Below are 16,186 nucleotides of genomic sequence, written 5' to 3'. Positions count from 1 at the left end.
TGCCATTGGAATCAGTTGATTCCTGATAGAAAACAAGATGGCCCCTGTGGCCTCTTGCTTTCTATTGCCTCTTACCTTGTTTTCCCAAAGTCCTGGGAAGCCCTGACTCTGTCCCTTCCCCCTGACTGGCTGTTGGGTGGAAGTTCCATATATGGAGTTGTTGTGAAGGCCAGGCCAGACTAGCTGGAGCCTTCCCAGTGACTGTATGTTGTGGGTACCCATGTGGGGGGGGGCTGGGTGAATGGAGTGGTGTGACCAATATGCACTCCTTGTTGTGGCTGTCTGGTTTCTGGCATGAGAGACAAAGACTGAGACAGCCCTGCCCGAAACTGGCCTGAATGCAGTGTGTAGTGTTGAATGGCCGGGTACTTGTCCCAATCCACATTCCTTGTTGTGAGTGTCTGAGCGGGAGAAGAATGGCCTGAATGCACTGCGTGCCTGATTGGCTGACTGGCTGCATGAATGCCCTTCTGTACGATTGGCTGCTGAGTGTGTGCCAGCAGTGTCGATGAGAGGCAGAATAGTATATCTGGGGACCTCTCACCACTGGAAACTGTTCAGAAGCTGAGGTCCACTACGACGAGTAACTGGAGTAACTGAAGCTTGACCTTGAAGCCCTGCTGGAAGAGAAGAATTGCTGTTGCTCTCCTTCACAATCTGAAAGCTGCTGTGTCTCCAAGCACTGACCCAGAGAGGACCTGGTAAGGCGCCCTCTTCCCGAGCTACGAGGGACTATCGTGCATAGCTGATCTTTGCCAACACTCCCTGGTAGACAGGCCTACGACGGGCTGCCGACCGGAGACGGGGACTGCCGCGGAATCCCAAAGAGAAGCGCCCGGACTGCTGACCGCCACTGTCGATGACTGTCGTCGCCGACTGGAGCCTCCGTGCTCCCGTTGCCTAAGAACTTCATTTGATCAACGGACGCTCTCGTCTGCATCGTCGCCGCTGTATCCTGCTGGAGAAGGCCTGACCGTCGACGCGCCGAGGAGTATCCGCCGGTGGGTTTCCCGCCACCTAAAGACCGCAGAGACGCCGACGACTCGACGCCCTTGCTGGGCCACAGTTCATCATCTCTTTGCGGTCCAGAACTATCGTCACCAAGGTGCCCCGCACGCCTCTTTCTTGCAGGATGCCAACGCTCCGTCGTCGACGAGCACAGCTCGGATCGAAGCCTGCCGCCTCATCGACGCCTTTCTACCCTGTTCACTGTCGGACGTTCGACGACCCTTGTCTCCCGCTTTAAAGGGAAGGCACTCAAGAAGGGCCGTCGATTCCCCGACGACGAATGCCAAGTCCTCGACGTCTCTCGACGATCCGTGGCTCCTGCCTTAAAGGGAGTCACTCAAGAAGGATCTGTCGACGCCTCTTCGACAAACTCGACTCCACTAGGTACATTGGGGGGGTAAAAACATTGTAGGAGAGAATAAGACTATTGAACAATATATGGACTGGGCTTGTGCTATATATCTTATTTTACAGGTTGCCCAGGTGGGGGGGATCACCACACAGAACTGTGGTTAGGTAACTGACTCAGTATTCTGCCTATTGTTTCAACCATCTGCTTTCCCTCCTCTCTCTATTGCTGGTTTCCTTACTATTGATCTGTGTGACATTCTGACAGTCTTGTTGATGCACTTTAATGAGATCTAATATTAGTGGTACCACTTTAGAATTGTAGATATTTACCATTGTTGATTTTCCTGAGCACAAAGTGTGTTATTGTGATAAGTGTACATAACCTTTGAATATTAATTATATAAAGACTGTGTTTTCAGTAATACAGTGTGTGGACATTCCTTTGTGGGGGATTGGGGACTACACTGCACTTAAGAACCAGCCTGCATCACCTCCTGAGAAGCTAGGCCTTGATTGCTCGTCCATTGCTACCGCATAGAGAATCTTGGCCGGGGTCCTCTGTGCCTCTACTCTACCATATAGAGAGTAGAAGTACAGACCACCCCCTACCAGTCTTTACACTCAATTTCTCAGGCTATTCACTATTCACCTCGGATCTCCCTCAGCCGGGCTCAGATCCCCTCAACACAATGTTCATAGATTATTTAGGCATCCAATTTCTCGTAGGATATTTTTTCTCGGGTGACTCACAGTTCACCCCAGAGCCCCCTCAGCCAGGCTCAGATCCTTTTAACACAATGTTCAATTAGTCTCCCTCTGCTGGGCTCGGACCAATTCAAAATTTCAATATAACTTTTAACACAAACTTGCTTTAACCAAAAGCTTTTAGCTGATCTCCCTCTGACGGGCTCGGACCAACTTCATCTACTTTGCCATCAACTATCAAAAACTTTAGAATGTGCACAGGGTTTTACTTGCACTGCCTGTTTTCCTCCCCATCTAGGTGGTTTGATTTCACAATTCTTTATCATTCTTCACATATGCCACCTTTCAGTTGGATATCTAACAGAAACTTTAGAATGAGCACCCACGTGGTGCCGGACCACTCTGTCTAAGGTATTGTACCTTGGCTTCAAAGTTCAATTACTCATCTGTTTAATTTTGTTCGCGTTGCTTGCCACATACACTTCATACACTGTTCTCGTAAGCTTTCACTATACAATGTTGGCGCTCACAAACTTGGCTTCAACACAGACCGGTCTGGTATCAGTCTCCCCAACTCACTGGCGGTTCTGACTTCACCAGCGCTGCTTTGTTGTAGGAGCCAAGGACAAAACCACGGCAGCAAACGATTCTGCCCACCTAAACTATCGACGCAGGAGCGCCCCAGGTACCTCTGACACACAATGTAGGATTCTTCAGCCTTGATTCCTGGTCTTACGTTTACTATTCTCGAAGGTTCATGAAAGTAATAGTGTTTCATTGAGAAGGTCAAGGTGTGATGCTGGAAATGCATCGGAGGAACAGGGCCTCCGTATCCTTGTCCTTTATTGCGTTATCATGTGTGTTCTGACTTGTTTTCTGTGCAGTGTGGGACTCCTGGCGGTGATGCTCTCTTGTTTTGGTTTGGTGAACAGACCATTGGGATACCCTTATGGCACCCATGGGTGGGAGTACAACCCTCCTAGTGTATGTTTTTGGGCACCTGCGTGTAGCCCACGGAGCAGGGTACGGGCTGATGGCAGCTCTGTGCTGAATTGACAGGTGCCAAGAGTATCCTCCATTTTGGGATGCCCAGGTCCTGTCATTGGAATCAGTGGATTCTTGATGGAGACAAGATGGCTCCCGTGGCATCTTGCCTTCCATCACCTGTTACCTTGTTTTTCCCGAAGTCCCGGGAAACCCTGACTCTGTCCTTTCCCCTGACTGGCTGTTGGGTGGAAGTTCCATATATGGTATTGTGGGGAAGTCCAGGCCAGACTGGCTGGAGCCTTCCCAATGACTGTATGTTGTGGGTAAACCATGGGGTGGGACCTGGGTGAATGGAGTGTGTGACCAATATGCACTTCTTGTTGTGGAGGTCTGGTTTCTAGTATGTGACACAAAGACTGAGACAGCCCTGCCTGAAACTGGCATGAATGCAGTGTGGAGTGCTGAATGGCTGGGTACTTGTCCCAATACACATTCCTTGTTGCGAGTGTCTGGAGGGAGGAGAATGGCCTGAATGCACGGTGCACTTGATTGGCTGCCTCACTGCCTGAATGCCCGTCAGAAGAGTGATTGGTTGCCCGAGTGTGACCCACAGAGAGAATGAGAGACCACCTAGTATATCTAGCGGCCTCTCACTGCTAGAATCGTTCAGAAGCTGAAGTTGAAACTGATGCTTAATCTTGAAGCCCTGCTGGAAGAGAATAATTGCTGTTGCTCTACTTCGTCGATCTAAAAGCTGCCATGTCTCCAAGAACTGATCCAAGAGACGACTGGGTAAGGAGACCTCTTCCCGAGCTACGAGAGACCATAGTGCACCGCCAAACTTCACCGAAGCGCCCTGGAAGCCAGCCTACAAAAGACTGTCAACCGGAGTAGGGGACTGCCGAGGAGAACGAAGAGAAGCACTGGACAGCCCTCCATCGTCGACCGAGGTACTGCTGTTATCTCGTCGACCAGAGCCGCCGTGCTCTATTGCTTAAGAACACTTTGATTAAAGGACTCCCTTGTTCATCATCGCTGACCGCTTTCCTCCTGCCGGAGAAAGTCAAGGTCGCCACCGACCGGGGAGAATCTGCCGGTGGGTTTCCTGCCACCCGAAGACCTCAAAGACACCAGAGAAGATGCGGACACCAGCCGTGGTCACGTCCTGATCTCCGACACCAGACGCTGATGACCCGACGCTCTTGCTAGGCCAAAGTTCTTCATTGACTCTTTGCGGCAACAAACTATCGTCGTTGAGGTGCACCGCACACCTCATCTGTTGCAGGACATTTTCGACCGATCGTTAACGAGCACCACAAGGACGAAACTGCTGCCTCAACGACAACGTTCACTAACGTTCACCTTTTTTTTATCCCGGAGGTGCGACGACCCGTGGCTCCTGCGTTAAAGGGAATGCACTTGTTAAGACGGATTTCTGAACTCTGTCCTGGAGGGGCAGAGGTTCAGAAGGCCAGCCTAGTTTCTTGGAACAGGGTAACCTCTGGACAAGCCAGACCAATCAGGGTAGCGATCGCAGCGGTCAAGACTAGGTCTGAAGAGGGGTGAGGGTGACTGAAAGCCCGCAATGAGCACACACAACAAGGACACTTACAAATTACTCCAAGCAGGTGTTATATTAAAATTATAGACACATTTATTACAAGGCCTCTGTAACATTGAACATAGTAAAGAATCACGGTAAAACTCAAGTAAACCAACACATCACGCTCAATACAATATATATACAAGACCAACGGGTCTAAAGCGTTAGAAGCACGAAATATGTAAACCACCTAGATGGGGAGGAAAACAGGCAGTGCAAATAATCATTAGACCCAGTTCGCCATCCGAGGCCACCTAACTGGAAGGAAGTTCGAGCCCTACGAAGAGTGGAGCGTTGTGCTCAAAAGTACCTGCACATGCTGGTGCCAACGGGCCAAGGAGAGTCTCTTCAGGGAAATCAGGCAGTTCAGAGAGGTGAACAAACGAGGGCGAACAGATCTCCGCTACTCAAGCGCAGCCTCCACTTGCAGGCAGAAGTAGGGCGCGAGTGCGAAAAAGGCGTGCTGTTTAACACAGCGAGGAAAAGCTACAGGCTACTGCAGTTGGGCGACCGGTTCCTAGCGTTGCTACTCACCGGTCCCCGATGCAGGCAGACCCAGGCTTCTCCGCGTCAATTTCAGTGCTGGCAGGTCCAGATACGAGCAGGGGACGTCTCGGTGTCGTGTAGATTCTGCGGCAGGCAGTTGAGGATGTCCCAAACGCAGTGAACCCAGCAGGGCAACTCGGCGGCCGTGTGTATTTCAGCCCAGAGTACACTCCTCACTTCAGACTTGGGAATGCCAAGTGTACGAATCGCGTGAGAGTGGCGGGGACTCGGAATACAACACAACCTGACGGCGGTAACAGAGCAAGACTCTTGTGTAGGCTGGTCAGTCCACTCGATGGCCCACGGACGCTTCCGAAGGCTTACTTTGCAGGAGATGATGAAGATGCCGAGAATAGTTGTTCCCACTATTCCAATGGGTCGAAGTGCCAGTACAGGCCTTCTCGTTCGATCAGAGGCAGAATGGTCTCACAGGGCGACAGCAGTGCAGAGGAGCAGTCCTTCAGCGGGTCACCAGCGATTCCTCGGTTTCAGGCTCTTAGTTGCAGAATACTTGGCTCCTTATCCTTTGTTCGTGAGAACTCAGGAGATCGACATGGTAGTGGTGTTTCCAGCCTCCTCTTATCCAGATTTCCCTTTGCGCCAAAATGGAGGGGACCCAATAGGAGATCTGCTCATAAAACACTCACACCATACGTGGACATATCACGGACCACGGTGGTCCCAGGCATTCAAGACACACTAGACTCTCTGGCACCCAGGATGTGTATTGGGAACAGACATCCCAGCCCACATCCTGGAGGCTCACACCAGGCCTGTAGAAGCCTGCGAAAGCATCTGTGTTTCGCAGGAAAGTACATGCCCAAATAAGGAAGGCCCCGGGTTGGCTCGACCTGGGGAAGGTGAAGGGGGCAAGACGGTCAGCGGGCAGGACAAAGAACCTCGTGGTCTGGCCATTTTGGAAGCCAGGCCACCGTTTTGGGCTAAGCGCGAGAAACGCGCTTAAACAGCCAAAAGAAGCTCAAAACACAAAGAAACGATCGCTGCCACCAGTCCCGTCTGTGATACACTTGCACCGTTCGTTAGCAATCCAAAGAGTGTCTAGGGCCTGTACAGCGACTAGAGACCCGAGAGAGCAGTAACTTAGCTTACAGTGCCCTCTCGTGTCATGTTGCGCGAAAGCTGCAACATGAGAAAAAGAACTACGGAAAACGACGTCTCTCGGTACTGACTGTCTTAAGGGCATGTCAGTTTCCCCGTAAGAAGTGAGCGAAAGCCCGGAGGAGTGTGGCATAAGGCTGCACTTCTCTGGCAAAGTCGAGATCAGGGTGTAAAACAGCAGCAAAAAGTTTAGGGGTTGCCACATGGAAGGAAAATTACCTACAATTAAGAAATCTTTCCTAACAGCACTCAAGTAGGGCTCGTTGATTCCCCGACTAAGAACTCTACAACACCAGGTACATTGGGGTTGCAGAACTATTAGAAAGACCCAAGACTATATTAAGCATATCTGGACTGGGCTTGTCAAATACGCCTAATTTACAGGTTGCCCAGGTGGGGGCCGAGGGGGGGGGTTCTCACAAAGAAAGGTCTCATGGCAGTGGAATAGACTGTTCTGCCATTGCTTAATTTAACCTTTCATTGTTTCTGTGTCTATTGTTGATTCATCTTACCATCTGATTTGTATGCCATTTGAACTTTTAGCATGCATTTCAAGGGAATCGATATATAAGAGTGGTACCACATAGACTTGTATATATTTGCCAGTATAGCATTACCAGCGTACAAAGTGTGTTATTGTGATTGTGTACATAACGTGAACCTTATTTATATAAAGAGCTGTGTTTTCACTAACATAGTGTGTGGACATTCCTCTGTGGGTGCTTGGGGACTACACTGTACTTAAGAACCAGCCCGCATCACCTCCCGAGAGCTGAAGCCTTAGATTGCTCGTCCATTGCTACTGCATAGAGAATCTTGACTGGGGTGCTCTGTGCCTCTCCTCTGCCATATAGAGAGCAGGAGTACAGATACCTCCCTCCAGTCTTGACACAAGGGCACTTGCCTCCTTGCGTTGCCCTTCGGTTTTGCCGCCTTTCACCTTGTATTAAACTGCCATGTTGGAACTGCTGCTTCCTTGTGTGCTTTCCATTGCTCAGAGTGTGCTTTCACGCTCTACCTTTTATCCGTGTGGGGAAGTGTAATGTAAGTCAGGTGTGTGTGTGTGTGATGGACAGTAATTACCTAACCCTGCCTGACCATTGTATTGGGACATGTCAGGTATACGCTCTGGTGTTAGTCCGTTAGTGAGCTGTCCTTGAGAAAGTGTTTGTGTTGGGAAATGGGGGGGGGGTTGAGTTCCTAAGCATCCTACCTGGTAGTATGGGGTAAAGGTGTTACAAGGAAGGGGATACTGCGTCTCGCCATCCAGTGTCCCACTCCCTGAAGACGCCTCACCCAGGTGATCCTCCCGCTCTGGTCCAACCCCAGGAACTGGATCCAAAAGAGATGGCTTTCGTAAGGATTAAAGCAATATATAGCTGCATTGATCAAAAGCAATAGAACCACTGCATACCACTTCAGTGGTCTATGTGGTATGGTAGCAACAGGATGAGACAAATCCAGACTTGTCATTCTCAGCACTTTATCTAAATAATAAAGAAAACGCCTTGCTAACCCCAATCTATGGAGTTCCCTGCCTAACAGAACTGACTAGTTTGCTCGTCGTCAGTCGTGAAGTCCAAAAGTATATCTGTCCTCAGTCCAAAATCTAACCTACGCTGACCCTATGTGACAAATCAGCATTGATTCCTCCAAAAAACCTGGCCTGGGACCCTTCTCATGTGGCCAGGAGACTGCAGACCCTTTCTGATCCCGACCCTGGGGGTGATTTTCTGTGGGAGGATTACATGGGGGGGAAGCAGGTCAGGAGGAATGGGAACACTCCCTTGTCCAACTTTCCCTGAAGCCCCCCTCTTCTAATGGCTTATTGTAAAACAACAGAGATAAGAAAATCAAATGTTTCCATAATCCCCTTAGTACTGGGACGAGGAAGATGGCCAAAATGGTGCAAAGCTGCAGGTGCAGGAGTAGTGAGATCATTAATGCAAATGACCCGCACACTGAAAGGGACTGAGAGCTTCTAAGGTAGAAGCCGGGTAAGGCTACTAGTCTGCTGTGCCTGTCTGGGGCTGTCCAGCATCTTGGTGCAGTATGCTCATCCTCGCCACCTGGACCCTTCTCAACGACTTCACTTCCTCCATCCCCTGACATCTTGACACCGCACAGACCCATTAGTTTTGGTTGAGGTAGAGAAATTCCTCCTAGATTAAGTAAGTGAAGTATTTGCCAATCCTCATTTGTTTTAATAAAAGTTTGGAACAACAAACATGACCCGTCTGTATCCAGGTCCCGTTTCTGGCTACTCACAGCGAGTACATGCTTGAAACAATGATATCCGGATCCCTGGGCTGTGTTGCTTGGTAATGTCCCGAGTACCCTCGTTAAATGCCTGCACTACGCTCAGACCCATTAACTCTGGCCCCAGGCCATTACCAAAAGATACGGCATGGGGACCTGGTTATTATTGCTATATTAAGGCACATATATCAAAGACAGAGGAGCAGAACCCATTCTCAGAGCCTGAAATAAAAAGGCATCTATTTCATAAACTATGAAGCCACTTGGTCAAGATCAGGGGTGTAACTTTACCCAGAGAGAGCAGCGCTTGGTGAACTTCCTTCATCACATTCCTGTAAAGGTCCTTCTGCCACTCCTGGAAAATCTCCCACTCCTCTTCAGAGAAACAGGCAGGAACTTCTGGGAAGGTGCCCTGTGCCTGGAATAAAACACAGGACAATTATTTACTAGTTCAGAGCAATGAAATACATTTAAATAAAATGTCAAATAAACTTTTTCTCGCTCAACAAGCCCTTGTTTCTATAATAATGGCCAATGTTATTCTCAAGTAGAAAAGACAAGGAATGAATAAAGGGCAAGGTGGAGAGCAATCCTGTTTGTTTGCACACCTTGTAGTGTCTCTTACACCAGTGAGTATATCTGAAACTCAGAAAAGAACGAGTGAAGCTCTCACTCAAGAACTATATTATGTTACATTAATCAGGAGTAAAATATTGCAAGCTACTAGCTTGGCATAAAAAATCACTCTCCCCTCATTTCTCTACATACACTCAGCCCACCATTTCTTACTCACCAAGAGTCAAATATGACTACCCAACAGCTAGTGGCCAGTACACATTATACAAACAATATAGTGGCTACAGCCATTGTTATTGCCTCAAGGCGCTGCGGTGTGAATGACCCTTCAGCGGACCGTAGTTTGAACAAACATGAAAATAAAAGAGCATTACTTTGCATTTTAATAGGGTTTAGAATTTAGGAGACGGCTCAATTACTAGCACTAGCTTTATGATATTATAGTAGCCACACATTGTAATGATAATAATGATGTGTTATTTATATAGCGCCTTAATACAGAGCACATATTTAAATACAATATCACCCAACCGCAATTGGTACTCATTTATCGACCTCGGAAGGATGAAAGGCTGAGTTGGCCTTGCCGGGATTCGAACCTGCGACCTGCAGATCACGCCCAGATCGCAGCAGTGAGCACTCAACCCGCTGAGCTATGTTAGTCACTGTACGAAAGTCTGACTGCATTTTGTGTGGGGCTCAGGCGTATCCTGTGGGTCCCAGAGCTAAAGGTGGAAAAGGATATTATAAATGAGTCTATCAACCCCAAGGGCAACTGTATATAGTTGAGGGCTCTGCTATACTTTACATGCAGAACACATGCAAATGGCATGCATATTTGTCAAGATATAGCAGAGATACAGACAACACATGTCCGCTTGTCTAACAGAGTTAATGCAGTAAAAAAAAAAAAACATTATATTCCAAATAGTGTTGCAGTGTTGATCAGTCCAAGGCACTATACATGTTTATATTGGATACAAACAAGCCTTCAAATGTGCACTCTCCACTAGACATTAGCAAGTGGTAATTGACTCTGGGCGAGTAAGATAGTGTGCTGTGTTTATGTGCAGAATTTAGGGGGTGAGTGAATGGGGGTGAGTCTCCAAGCAGACTCTCGGGCAAGAGAACGGTGATCTGTGCAGCCTGTACACCTGGGAACCCTTTTAATGAAAGCATTCAGAAGGAGTTGCGTGTCAGAAATGCCCACTTCATGCCGATCAATGCGCAGATGACTGACATTTTATTAGGGAACTCAAAGGTGGGCACCTTTCCTCGTATTCACTGTCGTCAGAACTGGTTTCCATGTACAGTCTTTCATAGGGGCTCATTACGAGCCCGACGATAACAGTGCCGGTACTACTGGCAGGTTGCCGCCAGACCCGTAATGATTTAGCGGCGCCAGACTTGCAGGAAACACCAGGGTATTACAACCCCATCATTCCGGAAAGTCAGCCGCCGGTAAATTGTAAGTCCACATTTCCATGGAGTCCGAAGGGAATGGGGACCACGGAAGCACTGGCACCGTTAATAACAGAGCCGGTCCTTCCGTGACGGTCTGCGGGCGGGTGCCGTACCGCCCATCAGGTCTGATCCTGGCAGGCGGAACGGCACCCGCCACCAGACTCGTAGTTTGCCGGTCCGGAAACAATGGTGCCAGTAAGCTTATCGGCACCGGTGTTTCTGGACCGGCAAACTTGTAAAAACGACCATAGTCTCTTTTCAGTGTTTACTGTCACATGACTCAAGTAGCAGATATCGCGGCCCTATCCTGCGCTGACAGGATTCTTTCTTCTGCTGTCGCTGGATGCTCTGTCTGGCTTCACCCTGTACATACATGGCAAACTTCCCGATTTTCCCGTGAAAAATATTGCTATTTTTGACATCCTCCAGCCTAAAATAAATCTTTGCCCAATGCATTCCTATGGGAAAATCTTTATCCCCCGATTTTTTGGATGTAATTTCCCACACAGGTGGGCTGAAATGTTGGCATGTATACCCTGTATGCTGGGCCTTTTACTGTGTTGAGGTAACTTGGCCTTTACTACTCTGCTCCATTAGTGTGTTTATATTGCACATCATCTAGTAAGGAGACCCTTTTTTTATTTTGAAAAAGGATTGCCCTGATGATGATAATGCACCGAAACATGTTGGGCTTGTTCTTGGGTAGTTTAGCCTCTACTTCGATGCGCTGTGACCTCATGCACCTTTATATCAAGTCGACATTAAAAGAACTGTTATCAGCACTTCTCCCGTGGATATTCGTTTGGATGCACACTCAAGCCTTTCCACCTGGCATTTCCTGTTTTTTGTATGAGGGTATCCCCCTGTCCCTGGTCTGATCGTGCCTTTGTGCACTTCTCAGTCTCAGCGCCGTTCCCTACTAAAATCAAGCTGAAGCTTGCATCCTCAGTGTTATGATATGATATGATATGATATGGCATTTGTAACGCGCCTATACACAAGTGTTTCACTGTTGGAACGGAGTGTCAAGTTTTTGACTTATGAAAGAATTGAACCCATGCTCAGGCTCTCTTCTGATATCTTAGACACAGAGACAACAGATTCCATGGCCTTTAAACTTAAGACCACATTGGATATAGTGGCCAATACTCTTGCTCCTCTTAAACGTAAACAGAAATTTACTGAGAGCAAAAAAAGTAAACCATGGTTCTCCCCTGAATTACAAACACTTAAAGCCGAGTCGCTTAAACTCTTCTATATTTGGCAGGCTAATCAGACGACTGGAGCCCTAACTAACTTTAAAGTTGCATCCAAGAATTATAAAGGCAGCCATAGTGGCAGCCAAGAAATCATATCAAAATTTAAGAATTTCTCAGGCTACTTCTGATTCGAGGGAAGTATTTAAAAATCTCAAAGAACAGGAGACGTTACCCCAACCAAAGGCCACCACCATTATTAGAGACGACAGATGGTGCCTTGATATCCAGAATGCCATGTCACAGAAATTGGAGGGATCCGAGAAGGCATCTCTACTAAAAAAGCCCTGATTGCCGACATTGGGGCCAGTGAGGCTCATACATCCTTTGTGAGGGATGAGGATATCCCTATATTTTATTTTAGCCACATCACCACCGAGGACTTAGCTTTGGTGATTTCCAAACTTAAGGCTACGAAAATGCACGGGTGATCCCTGCTCCTCTATCAACATTAAGACCTGCCCGCCAGTGCTAGTACAGTCCATTTGTACGTTTATTAACTCCTCCTTGACAACTGGGGTGGTCCCTAATGAATGAAAACAAGCCTGGTTTACACCATTACTAAAAAAATCAGGATTGGACCAAATCATCCCGGCTAACTATAGGCCGATAACCAACACTCCTTTCCTTCTTAAGATCTTGGATCGAGTGGCCTATTCACAGATTGCCCAACATCTTAACCTGTATCCCATCCTAAACCCCTTACAATCAGGGTTCAGACAAGGTTTTGGGACTGAAACATCTCTATTAGATCTTAAATCCAAACTACTTAAGAGAATGGGCAAAGGCCTTGCCTCCATGCTCATCACCTTGGATCAATCCGCAGCTTTCGATCTTGTTGATCATACCATCTTGGCCAAGCGGCTTAAGGAAGTAGCACATTTTTCAGCAGAAGCTACTCAATGGATGTTATCCTTCCTATCTAATAGAACTAACAGAGTTAATGCAGAGGACGACGCAATGGTGCCGCCCATCCCTGTGTTGTTCAGAGTACCTCAGGGTGCTTGCACTTCGCCGTGTATATATAACATCTTCATGGTTCCTTTCTTTGCGCATCTTGAGCATGAAGGGATTATTTTTTCCAACTACGCGGATGACACGCAATGTGTCATCCCGTTCTCAGGATCTCATTGCCAGGACGAAATAGAACTAAATAGAATATTTGCCATCATTGAGCGCTGGATGATGCAGAACAATCTGGCACTCAATCGAGGCAAGACGGAACTCATTGCTGTCGGTTCAGTAGGCACCCTGTCCAAATTGGACCCAGAGAATAAACATTTTCTGTTGGCGGATGTAGAAATCATCACTCTCCCCAAGGCTAAAATCCAAACTATTATCCCACTTGAGACCTTATATCTCTCAAGATAATGCGAAAGCAATTGCGCGAGCAATAATAGGGGCAAAAATTGATTATTGTTGTAGTCTTATGGCAGGAGCTAGCAAAGCTTCGATCAATCGTCTTCAAGTTCAAAATGGGGCTGTGAGAGTGGTGTCAGGCCTATCCGCGCGTGCCCACGTAACGGGGTCACGCCGTGCCCTGCACTGGCTTCCTGTGGAGGCTCGTATCACTTTCAGGATACTAGTAATTACATTTAAGTGCCGACTGGGTACAATGCCTACCGATTTACAAGACTTTATCAAGGAAAAACCTAATTACAGAAACTTGAGATCTAGCAATCAAAATCTCGTATTTTTGCCCAGATGTAAGACTAAGAGGGTGCAGGGAGGAGCCTTCTGTGGCGTTGCCCCTCCTTATGGAACGTACTACCTGCCACATTGAGAAAACATTGGTCCTTGCGTTTGCTTAAAAAAAAAAATGTAAAAAAAAAAGCTGAAAACCTGGTTGTTTCGATAAATAATCAGTCTTTGGGTCCTCTCCTGCCCCTCTCTGTCTGGGCAGACGTTTCTTTCTCCTTCTGCCCGGACCTTATATGTTTTTTGTCATGTGTACTGTCTTGTCCGCGCCCTCACACCTAAGGGTTTATGGCTGCGCACTATAAATAAAGTAAAAAAAGTAAAAAGTAAAAGAAATGTACATGTACGTTTTTATACTGTGGCAAACCTACATGGCAGTAGTCTCAAAGTGCTCAGGCTTGTCCGTTTGTGCAAAATGTTCACGCACACTGAGCACTGTCTTCGGCTCAGCATTGGTCAAGATTTCCACAGTGCTAGGGTGCCACTGTAAGTCTATGCATGTACAAAGCCCAATAAACCAGGCGGGCAAAGCCATTTTGTGAACGGTCACAAATGGGCAGGATTTACAGACCGGAAAGCTGGAAGGAAATATGGGTACTCTTGAATGAGGGTGGGTGGTTTTCAAGCATAATATTATATGATATGATATGGCATTTATAACGCGCCAATACACAAGCGTTTCAAGGCGCGACGAGGCAAGGGGGGAACAAAGGGAGGACAAACAACGATCCTACTAGGCCAGGTGTCATTCAGATCGCGCAAGTGCATGGGAAGGGGGGGCGGAAGAGTGCGCGGGGGAAGGGAGAGGGGAAAGTTCAGTACATGGGAAGTGGAATAGATGAGATAAATAAAATACATGAAACAGCCAGCTGGTGGCAAGTGCAAGGAAGTGCAGACATAAGTGCTGGAAGGGGGACTGAAGGGATACAGAAAAACAGTCCCCAAGTGCAGGGGTTGCCAGGGAGGCAGTGCAGGTGGGCAGTTGACGGGGCCTGGGCCAGAGATCAGAAAAAGGATGGCCAGGTAACCAGTGCAATTTAGTCAGGAATTCAGCAAGGGAGGGGAGGTGAGAAAGAAGAAGCAAAGAGGAAGGTTTTGAGGTGTATCCGGAACCGGAGATGGTTCTCCTCGAGTTTCAGGGAGGCAGGAAGGCTGTCAAGAGAGAGGCCCCTGCCAAAGTGAGTGATCTGCCACCAACTCGTTGCTTGGAGAAGCGACTGACCCTGAGGGAGTTGGAGGCAGATGAGCGAAGAGCTCGAGAAGGAAGATATTTGGGAAGAGAGAGTTGAAGGTATTGCGGCCCTAGACCCCAGAAGGCCTTGTGTACAATGCAGATGGTTTTGAATTTAATCCTCACAGCCACTGGGAGCCAGTGCAGAGATTTCAGTCCTGGAGAGATACGATCCCTGTGCTTGAGGCCAAGGACAACTCTCACAGTCCTGTTCTGGTTAAGTTGCAGAGGGCGGAGAGTGGAGGCAGGAAGATTTAGATAGAGGCTGTTACAGTAGTCCAGCTTGGAGAGGACCAGGGCTCTGACAGTGAGCTTCTGAGGGAAGGAGAGGAAAGGAAGAATACCTCTAAGTAGGTGCAGCTGGTAGTGTGACTTCTTAGAGACGTCAGAGATGTGAGGGGAGAAGGAGAGTGCAGAGTCGAAGATGACCCAAGGTTTTTAGCCTTGCAGGTGGGAGTGGGAGGAGGGCCAAGAGAGGCCAGCCAGAGAGCTGCATGGAAGGAGGGAGTGGGTGTGCCGATGGGTAGAATCTCAGTCTTACTGGCATTAAGGCAGAGGTCGTTGGCAGCACACCATTCCTGGATGGCAGACAGACAGTCAGAGATGAGGGAAGGAGAAGGGGAGGAGGAGGCCGAGGGTAGCCTGAAAATGAGCTGGGTATCATCCGCATAGCACTGAAAGTTGGGACAGAGAGCGGCGATGCGGTGGGCAAGGAGTGCCAGGTATTGTTTGAACAGCCAGGGAGAGAGGTTAGATCCCTGGTGGACACCACAGGTAGAGAAAAAGATGTCGGAGAGGAAGGACCCAAGTTGGACCTGGGAGGGTCGGTCGGAGAGGAAAGAAGTCAGCCACACCAGAGCCTGACCAGTGATACCCAGGTTATCACGGAGATGGTTGAGCAGGATGGTATGGTTGACAGTGTTAAAGGCAGAAGAGAGATCAAGCAGGATAAGAACGCAAGGGGTGTTAGAGTCGAGGTTGGAGAGCAGGTCTTCACGAATGTTCAGGAGAGCAGTTTCCGTGCTTCTGGTAGCTCTGAAGCCAGACTGATAGTCATGAAGACAACCAACAGATTCAGATTCAGTGTGGAGATTGAGCTGGGAGATGGCCAGTTTCTCCAGGAGCTTGCCTAGGAAGGGAGTTATGGAGATTGGGCGATAGTTAGCCAGCCAGGAGGGGTCGGCAGAGGGTTTCTTAAGATGAGGGTGCACAAGGGAGTGCTTCAGGGGGGAAGGGAAGACTCCAGTGGCGAAGGAGTGATTGCAGAAATCCACCAGTGCAGGAGTCAGGGAGTCGGTGTGATCCTTGATAGTTTTGGAGGAACAGGGGTGAACCTGTTTCGACGAGACTTTCATAGATCGGACTTGTCTAGAAACCTCATCT

General features: G+C 48.3%; 1 protein-coding gene across 1 annotated transcript in view; it reads right to left on the bottom strand.

Annotated features, from left to right (window-relative positions):
- Positions 1–16,186, bottom strand: part of LOC138489505 (zinc finger protein 436-like) — a 160,090-nt gene that overhangs the window by 127,593 nt on the left and 16,311 nt on the right. The window contains exon 2 of the mRNA XM_069617248.1: positions 8,870–8,996. Coding sequence (XP_069473349.1) covers positions 8,870–8,996 — 127 coding nt within the window. The remainder of the gene's footprint in view (positions 1–8,869; positions 8,997–16,186) is intronic.

Source organism: Ambystoma mexicanum, chromosome 9, assembly GCF_040938575.1.
Source record: "Ambystoma mexicanum isolate Mex_15411 chromosome 9, UKY_AmexF1_1, whole genome shotgun sequence".
Classification (NCBI taxonomy): Eukaryota; Metazoa; Chordata; class Amphibia; order Caudata; family Ambystomatidae; genus Ambystoma; species Ambystoma mexicanum.
The sequence above is the reverse complement of the archived record's forward strand: the minus strand, read 5'-3'. Positions and strand labels throughout refer to the sequence as shown.